Here is a 22,596-nt window from a genome sequence, read left to right as displayed (position 1 = left end):
GAAGAACCAATACTACAAAAGTACATAGGAAAGAAGGATCCTTCAATCTATGAAGAAGCAAGGGCATTTTTAGATTTTTAAAAAAATCTTCCTCTTTATTTAAACATACAACACATTTATAGCATGCAAGTTAACTTAAATTAAATGTTGTCTTCCCAAACCAAATATTTGTGAATGTATGTTCAAGCACTGAAAATAAACCAACATATTTCACAGGTAGACTCAGGCTCTTCTGTTACCTCATGTCAAATGGAGTTAAAACACAAATTGAGTAGAATTTTTAAGGGGAAAAACTGTCATCTTTTGGACACACAAAAAAGTTATCTCATACATCAACTATGACATCCCTTGGCTTGATAAAAGGGTGCATTTTGAAAAATAACATAACTATATTTTACTATCTGGGACAAACCTTGTGGTAATTGCTATGTAAATCAGGAAAGAATGTTGTTCATATTTCTGACAACATTAAATATGTTCATGACTTTTTTTTACATTAATTTTGTAACCAAACTTCATATTTTCACTCATTAATTTCTTTAAAATCAAATACATATTAATAATTAAATCACACACAATCTCATTTAGTATATCCTTAGGAATTCCTGGCTTTAGAACTTTTTTGAAACAAAAAGTTTATTTCTTCTATTACAGGGATCTCAAAAAATATTTTAATGGCATAGAAGATAATTCAAATAAAAAAGTTTTATTATACAAAAAATGTAAGTTAAGAGTCTTTGTTATTTTCTGATTAATATCAGCCTATCTAGAATAATAACAATCATTATTAAGCTATGTGAATATTAGAATTACTTAAGTTATTCAATTATTTAATATTTTTCCTTTCTTTCTGAAGGCAAAGGTACTCGATAGTGGACTGGGAGTGGCAAAGAATAGTTATTTGTTGCAACAAAGGATAGTAATAATAAGGAATGAACATTAACTGATATAATAGGAGCATGACTTTAGAATTTGACTTATATTAACTGCTATGAGACTTGGGCCACAAGCCAGAGGATATGGCACAGTCTTTTTTAAAAAAATTATATTTAAAAAAATGTTTAGAACTCAGACCAATCTATACATAGAGTGACAAAGAATGAACTCTAATAGTTCTTCCTTCTCTCTGGCTATACTGAATTGATACATTTTTGGAATCTGCCTAGATTTATGTAAATACAAACTTAAGCCTCTACTCACCGAACTTTCAACTGTATCAGAAGCATTATCTTCCACAAAATACATTCCACATTTACCTGCAGAAAATAATTGGATATAAGGGTTTAAAAATGTATGTGCACATAACTATTCATGGTTTAATACATAGCCTCTGGAGTCCTTTGGTCTGAATTTGAATCTCAGTGTACTTAGATACAGTTCCTAGCACTCAATAAATATTTTTGAATAGTATCCATGAAGTCCTGGGCAAGATGCTTTACCTCTTTGTGTCCTAGTTTCTTTATTAGGGAAAAAAAAAAAAAAAAAAAAAAAAAAGATTGCTGGGAGCTCTATTTCACAGAGTTACTATGGGAATTAGATTAGAATATATGTAAAATGATTATGTGCTTGTTTTAGCATTCAGTGCTAAATAAATATTGACTATATATTGACTATTTATTATTACCATTATTCTTATACTACTAGCATACTGATTTGCTTTATTTTTTACACACTAATTGAAGTCAAGTGGTAAACCAAATTATCTAGCAAAAGGGAAATCCTTAATTTTTTTATAGACTGAGACACTTCATAGGGTAGAGTAGGCCCTAAACACAGTCCCCAATTTTTTCCTGTTTCATAGGCTGACTGTTGCTAACACATGTCCCTACATCGTGTTTTAAAATGTTGGAACTTCTCTGAGGTTCTGCCACCTGGATGCTGGTCACCCTTGAGCACTGAGTGGACCTTGAAGTAGTGGCATGGCTAGCTCAGGGAAGGGTACTACCTCCATCCTTGTGATGGTGGGGCTCAGTCCCAGTAGGCTTAAAGCTCCACATCTTGGACCTTGGAGGCTGTAGCTTACAACATTCATTCTCAAATCTGAAGGTACATGAAATCACTGGAGGGCTTATCAGAACATAGACTGCTGGGCCCCCACCCTCAGAATTTCAGATTCATCAAGTGTGTACTGAGGCCTGAAGATGTAAAATTCTAACAAGCTTCCACGAGATGCTGATGCTACCAATTCAGGGTCCTCACACTTTGAGAACCTAGCCTACAGCATACAAATTGGTTCTTTAAGTGAACAGAGACCAAGTGATATAACCGTTTTCCTTCATATTTTGAGAATAAAATTTCCAACCAAATGTAATGACATAGGTATCTATGGACTACCAATCCTGCGCTTTCTCTCAGGAGCACAATAGAGAATATAAATTATGAACAATCTTAAAGTAGACATATTTCTTATGCACAGGTATATCTGCTAAAATAGTAGGCATGTAAATATACCAATAATTTTTCACTTAAAAAATTCTAAATTGGCATAAAGGAAATGATTAGATATAAAATTGCATATTGATGAAGAAACTTAATTTTATAAAAATTAAAACGCTATTCGTGTGCTTTTCAGAACATAAGATACATCATTTCTTCACATTCATGAGTCATATGCAATTACAAATAATGTTAAGGCAAACTAGCTTATATGATATTACAGAAAGTTTATCCAATTTAATGACACTGTGTCGAAAAACAAATTATCTCAAAATTTGACTTACCTAGTAACAACTCACCAGCCGTCTCTCTAGATGGTGCAACACTGATACATCTTCGATTTACTCTGTCAAAACATATTTAAAATTACTATGACTAAATGTTTTGACCAATTTCAGAGAGCATATGCTTTATTTTACTGAGTAAAAGATTTCCACAAAGCAGACTAGAGTTCTGACAGCTTGTTGAAACCCACATGAAAATACTATCTTCTTTCTTTTTAACATCCTAGTGAAATGAAATGACTGAAATGTCTAGAAAAGGCTAGTAATCCCTATAACCGGGAGGGAGAATATAGAAGTTAAGTTATTTAAAAGAGGTATCAATATTTTATATTTTCTAGTAAGTAAGCAAACATTGTTTCACGCCTCAGGTACTTCAAACACATTAAAAAAAAGCCCAGTATTCCAGGAAAAACAGAGGATTTGGAATCAGAAAGTTCCTTTGTGTTCTTAGCCAATTATCTTCTTTGAGTCTCAGTTTTTCATCTATGAAATGGGTATAAAAAAACCAGAATAGCCCAACCACAATAACCTCAGTGATAATACTATTAATATTTAATACATAATGACATACTTAATAGTCAACAATGCTATGATACCTATTATTATTATTTCCTCACTTAATAGACGAGGAAACTGAGACAGAGAGGTTAAAATTAAAGAGCTAGTAAGAGGAGGAACTGGAATCTGAACCTTTAGTCACTATATTATATCGCCTCTTGATACCACTGGCAGCTCTATCTACAGAGCTGTTAAACAGTCAATTACAAAATATGTGCGTGTGTGTGTATGTGTATATGTGTGTGTATATATATGTGTGTGCATATATATATATGTGTATACTAACAAGGGCCAGAACATGATGACTGAAGTTCCATGAACCCTTGCTATCAGAAATGTCATTTGCTTTTGGATTTTGGCCATATAATCTTGTCCTCCTCCCTTGAGCCTTTCCTGTTTAGGGTTTTTCTGAAAACGATGGCATTGCCTAAAATAAATATTACATAAACACTACAATAAATTGTATATTCATGAAAGATTGCAGATCTATGTATTCAAAATTACCTTATAGATTCACTTGCAGCTTTGTCCTTGACAGTAGAAGAGAAAGAAGAATGAGTTTTGTCTTCAAATAGGTAAGAGAGTGGTGGTTTGACAACCTCTGTTGAGGAAAAAAGTACATATTATCTTTATCTAATGTTCATAGTTATCTGCAATATTTATATGTTGAGTCAAGAAGCCACTATTACCTTCTGATTTTTGTCGATCCCTAAGGAGATACTTATTTGGAATAGTTAAATAACACCTCTGTAAACGTCTCCTCTCTCGATTTGGCCCTTCTGTTGGATCCAACTGCCATGAGGTTGGATAGTAGATGGGGTCATACCATACTGCTCTGCAAGTAAAAAGATTAAAGGGTGTTTTAAGTGACCATCCAGGACTTGTAGCTTAAAAAAAATCATTACAGAGATTGAATAAGTAAGTCACAATTGATCTGTTAATTTAAAACTCCAAATATTTATATATTTGATCAGGGAATGCATAATAAGTATGAATAATAAAATCTATGTGTCTTTTTGTTACTGAATCCCAGTCTCCACATTTCCCATTTTGCCTACTCTTTTTCTGAGTTTGAGACCGAGTCTTTCTCTATTGCCCAGGCTGGAGTGCTGTGGCTTGATCTTGGCTTACTGTAACCTCTGCCTCCTGGGCTCAAGCGGTTCTCCTGCCTCAGCCGTCCAAGTAGCTGGGATTACAGGTGCCCACTACCATGCCCGGCTAATTTTTCCATTTTTTTTTTAGTAGAGACAGTTTCATTATGTTGGCCAGGCTTGTCTCGAATTCCTAGTCTCAACTTATCCACCCACCTGGGCCTCCCAAAGTGTGGGGGCTATAGGTGTAAGCCACCTCGCCTGGCCTCTTGCCTACTCGCTAATGAAACAAATAAAATCAGTTCTTTTTTTAAGTATGAATCACATTTTTAAAAAGATTTTAAAATAAATTTGTATCTTAGATGAAAGAAGACAGGAAAACCATATTTAAATACATTTTTAGAACTAAATGTATCCTAGATAGAACTTATTCGTATCCTAAACATACCAAAATACTGGTAGTGGTTACTGCCTTTTTTAAAAAAAAAAAAACCCATCTGTCTTTAACTATAGTTATGATCATTATAGTCATTTTTCTATAACCTGCCTTATTTTACTGAAACAGTATTATCTTTATTTCATCATTCTGAATGGCTGCTCAATATGGAGGTAGATGCATTATACTGTATTTAACCATATTACTGTTAATATATAACTTGTTCCTAATTCATTCATTCACTAGCATAAATAATGCAGAGATAAAACATTTTATGTTTCTTTTCTTTCTTTTTTTTTTTTTTGTGTCAGGGTCTCACTCTGTTGCCCAGGCCAAATGCAGTAGCACGTTCATAGCTCACTGTAGCCTTGAACTCTTAGGCTCAAGTGATCCTCCCACCTCAACCTCCCAAAGTAGTAGACTACAGATGTGAGGCACTGTGACTGGCCTGCCTTCCATATTTTGAATATTTTCCTTAGGATACAATCACTAAAATAGGATAATTGAAGCTAGAAATAAAATGTTGTTAGGATTACTAATATATATTGTCAAAATGTACAATGTCACCAAAGTTCTGAGTAAGGACAGCTAATATCCTGCTGTGAATATTAGCAGCCAAAAAATTTTTTTAATATAAAAAGTACAGTGTGGTATCTAAAGGTTCTAGAAAACCAAATTAGCCACTAGCAATATCAAGTATTTTCCCATGTGTTTGGTAATTCAATTTGTCTTATGTGAGAAATGTGCTCATGCCTTTTGGTCATTCAAACTTCTAGTATCATAATATTTTACTTTAGAATCTGTATAAGTTTTTTAAACAATAAAAATAACTTTTTATTTGCTGAAAATAAATTCCCAGGCTTTTTTGCTGTTGTTACAGTTGCTAAATACACTGGAAAAAATTAAAGTTAAAAGCCACTGATTTATTTGCAGTTTCTTCTATGGCATTTGAGCTTCGAAAGTCATCTATCCTTCTAAAAGTTAACAAATATCCTATTATCTTCTACTTTATAAACTTTTTGAGTCTAACTCTTTTATCTCTCTGGAATCTACTTTAGTGTCTAATGTTTAGTGTATTTTAGTACACCAAAGTCATATGAATCAGTTATCTTAACCAAATTTAGAGAATAATACCTTAATTTCCCTATTTTCATTATTTGTAATACATATTTTAAATTATTGTCTTAGTTAAAAAAAGATACTTTTAAAGGCCAGTAGTGGTGGCTCATTCCTGTAATCCCGCACTTTGGGAAGCTGAGGTGGGCGGATCACCTGAGGTCAGGAGTTCAAAACCATCCTGGCCAACATGGCGAAACCCCATCTCTACTAAAAATACAAAAATTAGCCAGGTACGGTGGTGGGCATCTGTAATCACCGCTACTTGACAGGCTGAGGCAGGAGAATCGCTTGAATCCGGGAGGCGGAGGTTGCAGTGAGCCAAGATTGTGCCATTGTACTACAGCTTGGGCGACAGTGAGACTCTGTCTCATAAAAAGAGAAAAAAGACATTCTTCTCAGCTGTCCTATTTCAGTAATTTCTCTATTCTTTTACAAAGCCCATGTTTTAAAATTAAGCCAATTTTACTATCTAGACAAGCTAGTGCCCCCTCATTACTTTTCTTCCCCAAGAATTAAAAAAAAAATCTCATATGATTATTCTTTAAGGTGAAAAAAAAATCACAAATGATTAAACACAAAATTGTTTAAGCTAATGACATGATTTTATGAGTCTGAATTCTGGAATACAAATTCAGTTTAACATCAATATCTAAAATCTTCATGGAATACAACTTTAACCATCCTCCCGTTGTTTACCTATCATGTGTCAGTTGCTGAATAAGTTCCTGCCAATGTCTGCTGGCGCTCAAATCTACTTTATACATTCCTCTGATATGCTGGATCACCTTTTTTCTCTCAATTCCTTGGGAGAGAGACACTGCCTGGGTGATATCTGCCGCTATTTTAGATATATCCTTTGATTTTGAATCCAGACGCTGAAAGAGACTAAACAAATAAGATTGTTCATAGTTAAGCATACATGGAATTTATTTATCAAAACATACTTTAAAAGTATATGTGAAATCTAATGGATTCCTAAAAGACATGCCTTTGGAACATATAAAATATTACCTTTGTTGGTTATTATTAACAGTTTTCTGCCAAGCAGCTTTATTCACTCCTTCTTCGGTTTCATATTTCTTTTGTTCCTAAAAGATTTAGATAATAATATACTACATAAAATTTTGGCACACAGCCCAACAAACCAATTTCAAAACCCAGTTAACAAAGGAGAAAATATTGTCCCTAGGAGACCAGAATAATATAATAAACCATCTAAACAATGTTATAATTCTGTTTCTATACAATTTAGGTCACATAAGTTAGAGTAGAATGGTTAACCAGGGTTGCTAAACCTGATGAGTTTACACATAGTTGCTTGCCACCTTATTTTGCTTTTTCATTAAAGAACCCCTAACACAAGGTATGCTTCAGCTTGGTTGTCACTTCAAAAATCTTTCCTTCACCGAAGGATACTGATAATGAATAATGATGACCACGGAGAACAAAATGCTCCTTAAAATAAGCGTATTTTTTTTTCTCTTGTAGAAAAGAGCAATACAGTATATAGGAAAAAATAAAATAATCATTTCAAGTTCATCATCAATGATACTCTGTTCTTAAAAAAGTAATGCCAGTCATTCTTTAATTACCTATGATGGAATTTCCTAAGAAAGAACTATGGTTTCATTTACTCACCTCTTTAATTATTTTAATAAGGTCTGCTTTTGTTGATGCACTGGGAGGTATGCACTTGTGACCACATAACTTCAAAGCATTCATAAGCAGTTCTGCTGTGTCTAGCTCTTCTTCAGTCAATTCATCTTGGTGATTATGTATCAACTCTGACAAATATAAAACTAACTTGGCTCCATGCTTTAAAAAAAGTAATAATTTTAAAATCATTTAGAATTTTAATTCTTACATTTTAATTACTTAATAGTAATTAAATTATATTGCTAGATTTATTTGGTTGCATCTGATTTGAATAAAGCACCTACAAAAGACATTCTGGGGGTAATTACAGAAATCTGATTATGCACTGAGTAGTTGATGACAGAGGATTAATGCTAATTTTGTTGGACGTAATAATGTTGTGATGGTTACATAGGAAAATGTTTTTAAAAAAGAATTTAGAGGTAAAATATCATGATTTCTATATATATATGTTAAAATCATTCAGAAAAAGAAGAGATTATGTCAATATGATAAAAATAGTAAAAACTGTTAAATCTAGGTGATGGTTATATGGTATTTATTATACTATTCTTTCTATTCTCAGTATGCTTGACATTTTTTCTTATAAAATTGTATTTTAAAAAGTAAGAAAGCTAGCCAGCTAGCTTTTGGGGTAAGAATTTTGGAGAGAAGTTGCTAAAGGAATGCAGGAAATAAACTGGGATAAAGGAAGATAATTTTCAGTTTTTCTTACAGAAAAACTGAAGTAGAAGGGAAAACTTCCTTTAGACCTTAAAGTTTATTTACTCTTCTTCCTTTGATTTCTGCTTAGTACAAGAGAAATTGGTAAAATTTCTAGAACTAAAACCTATTTTTAGCTTGTAAGTATTCACTACTCCCTAGGGAGAACAAAACGTGAAAAACTCTCAAACTGGTGAGACCTACAGAGACAGTTCTATGTGAATAACCAGGGAAGAGTTGTTTTAGCCAATCTTTTAAGAACAGACCCTAAAACCAAAATTTACAGTGTTACTTTAGGTAATGACAATTGTCCTTTGCAGCACAAACCTACACCAAATGTTCATTCATGATTTTTTAAGTGGCCCTTACATGCTATAGATATTACACCTGATTCTAATGTGTACAGTGTGTATTATTTAAACAATAATTTTGCCAACAAGTTAAACACATATATTTTACTTTAAAAATCTGCATTGAAACAAATATCACTGCATTTAGTTTTATGACATTTTAAACTGTGAACAGTATTAAATGTCAGCAAATGGATCTGGAAATGGTTACATTTTGGGTGATATTTAAATTAACATGCTGAATCACATCATGTCATTTCCCAAAAGCAAAAGATGAACACATGCAGTGATGAAAATAGCAAAGCTCATTTTAATGCAACATTTTAAATCAGTTAGAGACAGCTGCTACCTGACCAAAAGAGAAAGATGAACAGAAGTTCTGTGAGTAAAAGGCCCAAAGAGTTGGCAAATAAAGAAAAATGGTAAATGACTAGAAGATTTTCCTAAGTGTGTCTTAAAGGTAATGTTCTTGATATAACTAAAAGTACTTCAGTTTAATATTCAATGACATTCTAAAAATATCTTGAAAAACTATCAAAAATGTTTTTATTCATTGTGAATATCCAAGGAAACACATGATTTTCTTAAACACTGAAGTTGTTTCTAATATCTCATTTTAATACCCTCTGATCACTTATTGATTATCATTTCAGGGACTATAAAAGGTGTCATTGGGAACAGATACAAAAAATATCTTATTTTCCACCCTCAAAAACTGATTTAAGGAATTGAGTCTGTTAAACATAAATCCTTAGAAAATAAGAAAATGCTAAAATATATAAAATATTACTTTTCAATGAAGGTTCTAAGAAGGAAGAGTTCTAAGTGGACTACAGAAAGGTAGAAAGGTTTCGAAGAAGGTATAGGGTAATCTGGGTCATGGCTAAATGAATGGTTAGAATGGGGATACAGAGGCTGGGCATGGTGGCTCACACCTGTAATCCCAGCACTTTGGGAGGCTGAGGTGGGCAGATTACGAGGTCAAGAGATTGAGACCATCCTGGCCAACATGGTGAAACCCCGTCTCTACTAAAAATACAAAAATTAGCCAGGCGTGTTGGTGTACACTTGTAGTCCCAGCTACTTGGGAGGCTGAGGCAGGAGAATCGCTTGAGACTGGGAGGCGGAGGTTGCAGTGAGCCGAGATCACGCCACTGCACTCCAGCCTTGTGACAGAGCGAGACTCCATCTCAAAAAAAAAAAAAAAAAAAAAAGGAATGGGGATATAAACAGACAAAGGAGAGAGAGGTGTTCTGTGCTGGTGGACAATATGAATAGAATAGCTTGACAGTAAAAATAAACAAGATATGAAGAGGTCGCAAGACACAAAAGATGTGATTATCTTGAAGAGAAGAGGGTCTGCAGGCTGGAGAGTTAATCAGAATCAAGTTGGGACAGCAGAAAAGAAGCCTGGGGCTTAAAAACCCAGGCAGATTACAAATGAAATACAAATTAAATGTATGCAGCTGTAAAAGGCATAAAGATCACTCTATACTAATATGTAATAAAAATCTCTAGGATATATTAAGTGAAGAAAGTAAGATGCAGAAGAGTGTGTATATTTTGCTATCTTTCTTTGTGTTGGGAAGTAGGGGAGAGAATATTTACATGTATAAATACATGTATACACAAATTTGCTTATCTACAACAGAAAAAAATAGTTACCTACAGAGGAAGGGAAAAATAACAGGAGGGTGAAAGGATAAAAGCTAGAACCTCTCTGAATTTGCTATTTCACAACATTGGTCTTAGAACCATGCAGACATTTTACATGTTTGTGTAATCAAAACAAAATTAAGCAAGCAAACAAAAACCCAAAGGAATCCCTAAAAATATAAAACAAACTGAAAAAAAAAAAAGCCCACCTACCTAACTAATTGGTTGAAGCTGGTGGCATGACCAAATAAAGAAAACGACTTTAAGTGCTTTTATAATACAGTGTTTTCACTGTATAATCATAATAACAGGCTAAGGACAAAAAGAACCACAAAGACATCTGAAACTGCACTCAGCAGGATTGTTATTAGCGATCATGTTGGTCATCTTATTTTGAAAATGTTATATATGTAGAAAGACAAAGTAAATAAATGATTATGTTAATGTTAGTAACCAAGATATCAACATTAAAAGAAATACAAATAAAAAAAAATCCAAGAAAAAGTGAAAGTATCAGTATAAACTCATGATTTTTCTTTCTAAAAAAAGTATGTATTTCCTACTTTTGTCCACTAAAAAAGGTTGAGAAGAAATGACAACCTAGTAGAAATAAACATACCTAGTCCCCAGATTTGTAGTCTCTAAATACCATCATCATCTTAAAAGGAAATAAAGGCTTCTTGGGAGGAAAGTTAGGTTCTAGGTTTGGGGAAGGAAATGTGTAAGGTGGGCCTGGGACATTCTTCTGTGCCAGAAAACAAGGAAGTTTAATTGTATTAACTTGTTAAAATGAAAAAGGCCATGTTGACACAACAACTTGAATCTACAGAGGTGTTAATTTGAATATTAAACTGAATAATGACTGCAATAGACTAAAACACATACCACTTATTTTATGATACCTGAGTTCCTAATGACACTCCAAAAATAAAAATAAATACAAAAATTAGAGGCCACTAGGGGCATGAACTCATCATTCTAAAAATTAATAAACAGAGAAGGAAACATAATTTTTCCTGCCTTTCCTTGACTGACTATATTTAAAGGTAGCCAAGGGGCTGGGGCCTCCCTCCAGGTCCAGATCTCATTGCCGCGCCCCGTGATGCCCACCCAAAGTGAATTCCTGATTCCTTCTGGTTCCAAGTCCAATATGGAAACTCTGAAGGATCAGCCAATTCATAATCTTCTAAAGGACGAACAGACCCCCAGAATAAGATTACAGTTGTTGGGGCTGGTGCTGTTGGCATGGCCTGTGCCATCAGTATCTTAATGAGGGACTTGACAGGTAAACTTGCTCTTGTTGATGTCATGGAAGACAAACTGAAGGGCGAGATGATGGATCTCTAACATGGCAGCCTTTTCCTTAGAACACCAAAGATTATCTCTGGCAAAGACTATAGTGTAACTGCAAACTCCAAGCTGGTCATACCATGGCTGGGCATGTCAGCAACAGGGAGAAAGCCATCTTAATTTGGTCCGGCATAACATGAACATCTTTAAATTCATCATTCCTAATGTAAAATACAGCCTGAACTGCACATTGCTTATTGTTTCAAATCCAGTTGGTATCTTGACCTATGTAACTTGGAAGATAAGTGGCTTTCCCAAAAACCTTGTTACTGGAAGTGGTTGCAATCTGGATTCAGCCCGATTCCATTACCTGATGGAGGAAGGGCTGGGAGTTCACCCATTAAGCTGTCATGGGTGCGTCCTTAGGGAACATGGAGATTCTAGCTGTGCCTGTATGGAGTGGTGTGAATGTTGCTGGTTTCTCCCTGAAGACTCTGCACCCAGATTTAGGGACGGATACAGATAAGGAACAGTGGAAAGAAGTTCATAAGCAGGTGGTTGAGGGTGCTTAGGAGGTGATCAAACTCAAAGGCTACATATCCTGGGCCACTGGACTCTCCGTGGCAGATTTGGCAGACTATAATGAAGAATCTTAGGCGGGTGCATCTAATTCCACCATAAGGGTCTCCATGATATAAAGGCTGGTGTCTTCTTTAGTGTTCCTTGCATGTTGGGACAGAATGGAATCTCAGACCTTGTGAAGGTGACTCTGACTCCCAAGGAACAGGCCCGTTTGAAGAAGAGTACAGATATGCTTAGGGGATCCAAAAAGAGCTGCAATTTTAAAGTCTTCTGATGTCATACAATTTCACTGTCTAGGCTACAACAGGATTTTAGCTGGAGGTTGTGCATGTTGTCCTTTTTATCTGATCTGTGATTAAAGCAGTAATGTTAAGATGGATTGGGAAAAACATCAATTCCTAAAGTTAGAAATAGGAATGGTCTGTAAAATCCTACAGCTATATCCTGATGCTGGATAGTGCTACTGTTGAGTAGTCCTAAAATGGTTAGTGTGAAATAGTTCTGCCACCTCTGAGGCACCACTGCAGATGCTGCACATGCTGTGGTTGCCCCTTGAACCAGATGGATGTTTACCATGTTTTATATAACTTCCTGGCTCCTTCATTGAACATGCCTAGTTCAACTTTTTTTTTCCAATCAATAACATCCTGGGATCCAGTGTATAAATCTAATATTGCGTGTCTTGTGCATAATTGTTCCAAAGGATCTTATTTTGTGAACTATATCAGCAGTGTACATTACCATATAATGTAACAAGATCTACATATAAACAATGTAACCAACTATCCAAGTGTCATACCAACTAAAACCCCCAATAAACCTTGAACAGTGAAAAAAAAAAAGAGAAAAAAGAAAGGTAGCCAAATAGTTGACAAGGGAAAGTTCCTCCCTATAGAAGAATCAGAGCTTACAGATGTTGATGGAATGAGAGACTTAGAGAAATCACTATTTTGTAACTCCTTAATGAAAAAGTATATCTTGGTAATTATCATCAGTGGCTGCTAAAATTATTAGGTTAAAGATTATATCCTCAGTCTTTGTGGGTGAATAAATGACTGGCCTTGGTGATGAAATGGATTGAGAAAGAGAAGAAAAAGTCAATGACAGTAACAGTTCAATATTTCAGGCTGAAATTCAATAATGATACCACTGACAGACACAAATTGGTGGAGAGGGGAAACCAGCATGAGGAAAAGTGGACTGTTAACACCACAGTTGAATTTTGATGGAGAGCAACTTTGCTGGGTATAAAGGAAAGAAAAAAGCACCACTTCAAGTTCTCCACAGAAGGAACGTACGGGCTAAATATGTCGCTGTCTTGTGAAATGGAAGACAGTGCCTTCAGTGTACTTGAAAGTGTCTTAATACTGGAAAGAGCACCTACGAGTATCCCTTCAAGATAGTTTTGACTCCTAATGTGAGTTTTCTATGTATTAAAGATGATATTATCTTTTTTAATATATCCTCTCTCACCTTCTTTATTGAGGTATACCTTACATGTAATAAGCATACATACATTAAGTGTTTCTATGAGTTCTGACAACTGCATACATCCACTTAATCATTACTCAAAATAAGATCTTATTTTTATCACCCCAAAAAGTTCTCTTAAACTCCTTTCCAGTCAATTCCCTTTCTCACCATTCCCCTTCCACAGAGACAACTACTGTCACAAATTCCATCATCATATCTTGGTTTTGCTTGTTTTTGGACTTCAGATGAATAGAATCAGATTGTGTTCTTTTGTGTTTGGCTGTCCCTTTCCCCACTCAGTGTTTCTGAGATTCATCCATAATGATAGGTGTATCAGTAGTTTGTTCCTTTGTAGAGCTGTAGAAGAGTCTACACAGTGCTGTAGAATAGTCTATACAGATTTCTCTCTACAGGTAAAAGAAATCACACTTTGTTTATTCTTCTGTTGATAAGCATTTGAATATTCCCAGAATTTGGCCATTATGAAAAAAGGCTGCCATGGATATTCTTAAACAAGTCTTTTTATAAACATATGTTTTGATTTCTCTTTTAAGTAAATATCTAGAAATGGAATAACATGGTCACAAGTTAAATATATGTTTAATTTTATAAGAAACTGTTAAACAGCCCTACAATATGGGTTAATGTGCCTTTTAAATTTTCCATCTACCACTGTTGAAGTGATAGACTTTATGGACTCTGAAATTCTTTTAGGTATTTTGGGTTTGATTATTCCAAATGATTTTTTTTTTCTATTTTAACTTACTATATATATTTTTTAGATACGTTATATGTACTGTTGTTTGAGCTATTCAATATAGATGTTTCACAGGTAATATAAGCCTTTCAAAAAAGCCTCCAAACAATCCTTAAAGAAAGCATTTTAAGATATGTTAACACATTACAAAGTATCTGATAGAAACTCTGATACAGAACTTCTAATTTAAGCACTAGAAATAAGATTGGGAAATAAACACAGAGGTCAAATGGAGCCTGTGTAAAGCACCTGAGGAAAGACCTTAGGTTAAATTTGTTTGGTAAGAAAATTATATTTATAAATTAGGCATGAAAATTCGGTTTAATTTCAGTTCTTGTTTTATTCAGACTTTATATTTCACCAAAAGTTTTACTTATCTTATCAAAGCTGAGATACTTACTTGTAGGGATGGGCTGAGACAGTCTCGTAGTATTTCCTGATGATTTGGTTCATGAACTATTTCAAAAATTTGCTTTCTCTCTTGTGCAGGGTGGGCTGGTGACAAAATATGCACTAATAGTCTCCCAAGCTGCATTCGGAAGGTTTCCTTACAAGACCATAGAATTTTAGTCCACTGCTGCTTGGAACCACTGGTTTTACTTGAACCCTAAAATCAAGATAGGAATGAATTAGGATCAGATTGCTTAAGAAATACTACGCTAGACTCAACACAGCTCTAAAGAAGATTATAGAACATGTTTTATTCCAGATTGGTTTTAATGGTCAAAATTAGAAAGAGATACACATACCCATACAAATAGGAGTTTAAAAGGGATCGGCATACAATGTTCATAGTAGCATCACTCAAAATAGCCAAAAGGTGGAAACAATCTGAACATCCATCAGTGGATGAACAGATAAACAAAATGTGCTGTATACTTACAATGGAATATTATTCATCCTTAAAAAGGAAGGAAATTCTGACACATGCTATAATATGGATGATCCTTGAGGACACTATGCTAAATAAAATAAGCCACTACAAGGCAACAGTAATCAAAACAGCACGGCACTGATACCAAAACAGAGCTATAGACCAACGGAACAGAACAGAGGCCTCGGAAGCAACACCACACATCTACAACCATCTAATCTTTGACAAACCTGACAAAAACATGCAATGGGGAAAGGATCCCCTGTTTAATAAATGGTGTTGGGAAAATTCGCTAGCAATGTGCAGAAAGCAGAAACTGGACCCCTTCCTGACACCTTATACCAAAATTAACTCCAGATGGATTAAGGACTTAAACATAACACCACAAAAACCCTAGAAGAAAACCTAGGCAAAACCATCCAGGACATAGGCATAGGCAAGGACTTCATGACTAAAACACCAAAAGCAATGGCAACAAAAGCCAAAATAGACAAATGGGATCTAATTAAACTTCAGAGCTTCTGTACAGCAAAAGAAACAATCATTAGAGAGAACTGGCAACCAACAGAATGGGAAAAAATTTTTGCAATCTACCCATCTGACAAAGGGCTAATATGCAGAATCTACAAAGAACTAAAGCAGATTTATAAGAAAAAAACAAGCAAACTGATCCAAAAGTATGCAAAGGATATGAACAGACGCTTTTCAAAAGAAGGCATATATGAAGCCAACAAACATGAAAAAATGCTCATCATCACTGGTTATTAGATAAATGCAAATCAAAACCATATTGAGATACCATCTCATGCCAGTTAGAATGGCAATCATTAAAAAATCTGGAGACAACAGATGCTGGAGAGGATGTGGAGAAATAGGAACACTTTTATACTGTTGGTGGGAGTGTAAATTAGTTCAACCATTGTGGAAGACAGTGTGGTGATTCCTTAAGGATCTAGAAATAGAAATTCCATTTGACCCAGCAATCCCATTACTGGGTATATACACAAAGGACTATAAATTGTTCTATTATAAAGACACGGACACACGTATGTTCATTGTGGCACTGTTTACAATAGCAAAGACCTGGAACCAACTCAAATGCCTATCAATGATCGACTGGACAAAGAAAATGTGGCACATATACACCATGGAATAGTATGTAGCCATAAAAAACAATGAGTTTGTGTACTTTATAGGGACATGGATGAACCCGGAAACCATCATTCTCAGCAAACTGACACAAGAACAAAAAATCAAACACCGCATGTTCTCACTTGTAGGTGGGTGTTGAACAATGAGAACATGTGGACACAGAGAGGGAAGCATCACACAGTGGGGTCCGTTAGGGGTGGCTAGGGGAGGGACAGCGGGGTGTAGGGAGTTGGGGAGGGATAACATGGGCAGAAATGCCAGATATAGGTGATGGAAGGATGGAGGTAGCAAACCACCTTGCCATGAATGTACCTGTGCAACAATCTTGCATGATCTGCACATGTATCCCAGAATCTAAAGTACAATAAAAAAAAAAAAGCCATACACGAAAGGACAAATATTGTATGCTTCTATTTACAATGGGTACCTTGAACAGTCAAACTCACAGAAACAGAAAGTAGAATAGTGATTACAGGGTAATGGGGGAGAGGGTGGTAAAAGTTATGATTTATTGGGTCCAGAGTTTCATTTTGGGATAATTAAAAAGTTCTGGCTGGGTGCGGTGGTTCATGCCTGTAATCCCAGCACTTTGGGAGGCTGAGGCAGATGGATCACCTGAGGTCAGGAGTATGAGACTAGCCTGACCAACATACAGAAACCCGTCTCTACTAAAAATACAAAACTTAGCTGGATGTGGCGATGTGCACCTGTAATCCCGGCTACTTGAGAGGCTGAGGTAGGAGAATCCCTTGAACCTGGGAGGTGGAGGTTGCAATGAGCTGAGATTGGGCCACTGCTTTCCAGCCTGGGAGACAGAATGAGACTCCATCTCTTGGGGGGTGGGGGTGGGAAAAAAGTTCCAAGAGATGGATGATGGTGACAGTGGCTGCACAGCAATATGACTATAATTAATGCCACTGAATTGTATCCTTAAAAATGGTCAAAATGGTAAATTTTATGTCCTAAGCCATTAAAAAATTACCAAGGGCTCACAAATTATAAATTTAAAAAAAAACTATCAAAGAACAATGATAAATAAGCTTACACTGATTTTGCAATAAAAAGAGAAAGGATTCATAATAAAGACTTGAATTGCGCCATACTACTGAGTACAACAGTCACAAATTAAGCACTGCAGATAGCAATACCCCTTACCTGTGGTTTTGCTTTCCACAGTCAATCATGGTCCGAAAATAGTTAAATATTATACAATAAGATATTTACTCATTGTAAAAAGAGAGAGACTACATTCATGTAACTTTTAGTAAAGTATATTGTTATAATTATTCTGTTTTATTATTATAGTTAATCTCTTACTATGCCTAATTCATAAATTAGACTATATCATAGGTATGTATGTATATGAAAAAACATATTATATATAGGTTTCAGTAGCATCTGTGGTCTCAGGCATTCACGAGGGGTCCTGAAATGTATCCCCCGAAGATAAGGGGAAACTACTTTATGGGTTTACCACAGACTATTCCCTAACAATTAACCAATTGTTTTAACTATGGTCCCACTAAGCCTAGCCAAATGCTGATCAAATCACCTGCATCTGGTTTAAAACTGGAAGCAGTACATTCAGAACTCATTCTGAGTTTTGGAAACTGCTCGTCTCTAATTACATCTAGACCTAAGGGTCCTGTCTGAGTGACTGAGTTCTAAGTGAATCCGCACTCGGTTTTGCTGTTCAGAACTAACCAACAACATCTAGTTTAGATTTAGAGACTGGCATGTCATGATTTATGAGATCTGCTACAATTAGATTGGCCTTTACTATCTATGGAGTAAACTGACCGATTTGTTCCATTGTGTCAACTGTAAGTGACCCACAGAAACCCAAGAGAGGTGATGATAAAGGAACCCTGACACTTATCAGTATTCTCTATATAATTTTGAAGGTGTCAGATACACTTAGGCCAAGATCTAAAATTCATAATAATTTAGAAATTTGAGAACAAGTATCCATAAATATAGTCCTTTAAAAACAATTAATGTAAACTCTTATAGCAGTCATCAATGATGATGATCTACTCTTTTCTGATGTTGATCTTACTTAACTACAACACTAGAAAATAGCCTTTAGGGTTACAGGCTTAAAAAGCAATGCTGCATGAGATGAGTCATTTTGGAAAGGGTGAATTAGCAATATATATTACTCTATAATTAAAATTCAAGTTGCCTGAGTTTTAAAAAGCTCTCTGTAAGAGCACAAAGAAATACGATTTTGAAAACATACAATACAGTCAACAAAAACCTCTATTCCCTTTGTGTGAATGAACATTTCCCATATAATCAATTTACTTACAATAGATACTTTGAATCCTTCTACCAGATATGTAAAAATTTCTTTCTGAAATGGATTGAAAACAGAAGACTGTTCATGATGAATATATTCCTCAGAAATTTCGGTCTGGAAAACTGAGGTCTTGCTTTGAGTCACATTTTCTGGAGTTCTCAAAATGTCAATAATGTCTGAATTAAATTCTTTAAATTGAAAAAAAGAATACAAAATTAGTCATATCACTGCTGTCTACCCATTATAAACAGTAATAATGCTGGTAAAAATATTGTATTTAATTACTAATTCAGTTATCACAATTTAAATGTGTATCAGGTGTATTAGATGCAGTAGATACAATGTAGTAGAAAGTGAATTCACATAAAATAATGTAGAAATTTAAAAATGCATGTCATGCAATTTTAAATTAATATTTAATTGACTAATGAAGGTAAGTTAAACTGCAAAATGGTTCAAAGCATGAGCTTATTATACAAATCAAACATAAAGACCATGTCATATTTACATGAGTGGATCTAAAGAGCTGTTTCTCTGCATGTGCTATCCATTTACATGCTGTGTATGTGATAATCACGGCTCAATTTCGGAGTTTAATCTGGGAGTCTGTTGCACAGAATGTACAGTAGAAAAGTCAAAGGAAAAAAAGGTGGGCATGGTGGCTCACGCCTGTAATCCCAGTACTGTGGGAGGTGAAGGCAGACAGATCACCTGAGTCTAGGAGTTCGAGGTCAGCCTGGGCAATGTGGTGGAACCCCATCTCTACAAAAAAATACAAACATTAGCCAGGCATGAGGTGTATACCTGTAGTCCTAGTTACTCAGGAGGCTGAGATGGGAGGACTGTTTGAGCCCAGGTGGTAGAGGTTGCAGTGAGCTGAGATCACACCACTGCAATCCAGCCTTGGCGACAGAGAACCCATCTCAAAAAAAAAAGAAAGAAAGAAAGAAAGAAAGAAAGAAAGAAAGAAAGAAAGAAAGAAAAGAAAGAAAGAAAGGAAAGAAAGAAAGGAAGGAAGGAAGGAAGGAAGGAAGGAAGGGAGGGAGGGAGGGAAGGAGGGAAGGAAGGAAGGAAGGAAGGAAGGAAGGAAAGAAAGGAAAGAAAGAAAGAAAGAAAGGAAAGAAAGGAAAGAAAGAAAGAAAGAAAGAAAGAAAGAAAGAAAAGAAAGAAAAGAAAGAAAAGAAAGAAAAGAAAGAAAGAAAGAAAGAAAGAAAGAAAAGTAAAAAAGCTAAAAAAAAAAAAATTCCTTGAGTGTATCATGCTTTTCTAATGATTAACAATTACTGTTTTCTTTGTCCTGTCTTCCTGGGGTTACCCGAACATTTTTTACATTACATTTTGTCTTATCTATAGTGTTTTTTAAAAAACAATTTTCAGCTTTATCGGCATATAATTGACAAACAGAAATTGTACATAATAAGGTGTTTTGATATATAAATACATTGTCAAATAACCACCATAATCAAGCTAGTTAATGTATCTATCACCTCACACAGTTACCATTTTTGTGTGTGCAGAAAGAACATTATTTATAGTGTTTGGAGTATATTTCTTTGAATAGCTTTTTTAAGTGATTGCTCTAAGTATCACAATTTAAGTATGTACATATATATTCATTAGCAAATATGGAAATGCAAATTAAAACCACAATAATATATCACTACACATCTGTCAGAATGGCTAAAAAATAGTGACAACAACAAAAAGTAGGTAGGTAAGGATGTGAAGAAACTAGGACCTCTCATATATTGCTGATGGGAATGTAAAACTGTACAGCCACTCTGGAAAAGTTTGGCAGTTTCTTAAAAAACTAAATATGTAGGCCAGGCACGGTGGGTCATTCCTGTAATCCCAGCACTTTGGAAGGCCAAAGTTAGAGGATCACCTGAGGTAGCGAGTTCAAGACCAGCCTGACCAACACAAAACAAAACAAAACCTAAATATGCAATTACCATGACGCAGTAATTGCTCTCCTGGGCACTTATCCCAGAAAAATAGACTTATGTTCACACAAAACCTGCACATAAATGCTTACAGACAGTGGCTTTATTTGTAACAGCCAACAACTAGAAACAACCCAGAAGCCTTTCAAGAGGTGAGAGGTTAAACAAACTGTGGCACATCCACACCACAAATATTACTCAGCAAAAAAAAAAAAAAAGGAACAAACTACTGATACATGCAACAACCAAAATGACTCTCCAGACTATTATACTGAGTGAAGAAACTCATTCCAAAAGGCTACATACTGTATGATTCCATTTATGTAACGTTCTTGATGAGACAAAAATATACAAATGGAAGACAGATGAGAGGTTACGGGGCTAAGGGGGTGCTGGGGGGACTGTGAGAGGAAAGTGGTTTGGCTAAGAAAAGGGCAATGTGAAGGATCCTCCCGGTGCTGGAAATGCTGCTGACTGTATCGATGTCACTCACCTGGTAGTGATATTATACTATAGTTCTGCAAGATTCACTGGGCGAAGCTGGGTAAAGGGTATACAGGGTCTCTCTGTATTATTTCTTAACTGCATGTGAATCTACAATGATCTCAAAAGATCATACTGGAAGTGCCCTATGGTTTTAAAATGATCAATCTGGGCTAGCACTGAATGCATTAAAAAGTGGACTTGTTATTCAAGACTATCAATTCCAAATAAAAAAACTCTTAATAATATGGATGTTAAGAACTAAAAAATAATGCTGCTTAAATATCTGAAAACTAACCAGTTTCTTCTTAGATTTATTCTCTTTCATTTTAAAATCTGAGGAAAAACAAACGAATCCTATAGTTTTACCTTGATAAATAATCCTGTTGACTGCTAAAACGGTGAGCCTCTGTAGTCTCTGTGTAAGTTCTGTTTCAGTTGCTTGGCTAGGGTTCTCTTGGCTCATTCTCCGTTGCATCATCACGTGAAGCTCATCATTTGCCACTGAACGCATTTTCATCAGAAGCGATTCAGTCTGAGCAAGGGGAAATTTTCGAGGACCTTCAAAAGTATATAAATTAAAACATCAAATGCCAGTGTTAATAAGGATCAAGGAAACTATTTTTGCCGAAACTTTTTGATTACCAGAACATGAAAACAACCTTATTTACTACAAAGTCAATTCATACAAAGGAAAGAGTGATTAAGAGAAAGTGATGTTTCTCCCTCTTTGAAGAAGTGCAACAGTACTTTTGGTTTCAAAGTCCTAAATAACAATATTGAAGCTAGTGACATAGCTTAGTAAAGCAGATGCCATTTGGCAAAGTTTGAGTGAAAAAGGATTAAATGGGCATAAGTAGTTCAGAACATTTTGATAAAATAGTTTCAAATACTGTTTCACTTCTTTGTATTCCAAAATCAACAGTTTTAATGCACATCATTTTTTTTTAGTAAGAATATTACTATTACTGGATAATTAGTTACTAAATTTCAAAAAGTAGTATTAAAAATTGGATATAGTAACAAGTAGAAATCAATGGAAGTGAAGAGATCAGAATATAATTCCAGTGATTTGTTATTAAAATGATTTAGAACATATGCATCATTTGGAATTCAATGCTACAAAAGCATTTCCTGAGAAATGTTTCCTGAGACTGAACAGAGAGGAGTGGCATTCCTGCACCATTACTGCACCTGCTCCGGGAGGTACAATACAGGTAGAACATCCAGGAGAAAACTGGGGGGATGAGTCTTGATTTAATGGACTGAAGGAGAAGGGCATCGGAAGTTGACCATAGGAACGAAAATGACGTCTTGGTAGGTGAGGAATAATGGAACCCTTCATTGGAATTGAACCTTTGTTTTAAATTATGAAAACATATATCAATTTCTATAAATAACCTCTATAAAAATTACTTAAATATGACTAAATTTTAACAGGTTTTAATGACT

General features: G+C 35.1%; 1 protein-coding gene and 1 pseudogene across 8 annotated transcripts in view; one reads left to right on the top strand and one right to left on the bottom strand.

Moving 5' to 3' along the window:
- LYST (lysosomal trafficking regulator) overlaps window positions 1-22,596 on the bottom strand; it is a 213,109-nt gene that overhangs the window by 57,338 nt on the left and 133,175 nt on the right. For 5 of the 7 annotated variants that reach the window (XM_032242286.1, XM_032242287.1, XM_032242291.1 and 2 more), the window contains exons 29-39: window positions 22,339-22,500; window positions 21,514-21,705; window positions 18,728-18,906; window positions 14,791-14,997; window positions 7,563-7,739; window positions 6,936-7,012; window positions 6,621-6,809; window positions 3,968-4,113; window positions 3,783-3,879; window positions 2,721-2,782; window positions 1,201-1,256 (exon numbers count right to left, since the gene is read on the bottom strand). In XM_032242286.1, coding sequence (XP_032098177.1) covers window positions 1,201-1,256; window positions 2,721-2,782; window positions 3,783-3,879; window positions 3,968-4,113; window positions 6,621-6,809; window positions 6,936-7,012; window positions 7,563-7,739; window positions 14,791-14,997; window positions 18,728-18,906; window positions 21,514-21,705; window positions 22,339-22,500 — 1,544 coding nt within the window. The remainder of the gene's footprint in view (window positions 1-1,200; window positions 1,257-2,720; window positions 2,783-3,782; window positions 3,880-3,967; window positions 4,114-6,620; window positions 6,810-6,935; window positions 7,013-7,562; window positions 7,740-14,790; window positions 14,998-18,727; window positions 18,907-21,513; window positions 21,706-22,338; window positions 22,501-22,596) is intronic. The other 2 variants (XM_032242289.1, XM_032242288.1) reach the window with 1 other exon arrangement.
- LOC116526044 lies at window positions 11,421-13,015 on the top strand (annotated as a pseudogene). The gene has a single exon (XR_004257941.1). The product of XR_004257941.1 is annotated as an L-lactate dehydrogenase A chain-like (transcript).

The sequence above is a fragment of the Sapajus apella genome, unplaced genomic scaffold (genome assembly GCF_009761245.1).
Source record: "Sapajus apella isolate SASKATOON/1434 unplaced genomic scaffold, GSC_monkey_1.0 scaffold49, whole genome shotgun sequence".
Taxonomy (NCBI): Eukaryota; Metazoa; Chordata; class Mammalia; order Primates; family Cebidae; genus Sapajus; species Sapajus apella.
The sequence above is the reverse complement of the archived record's forward strand: the minus strand, read 5'-3'. Positions and strand labels throughout refer to the sequence as shown.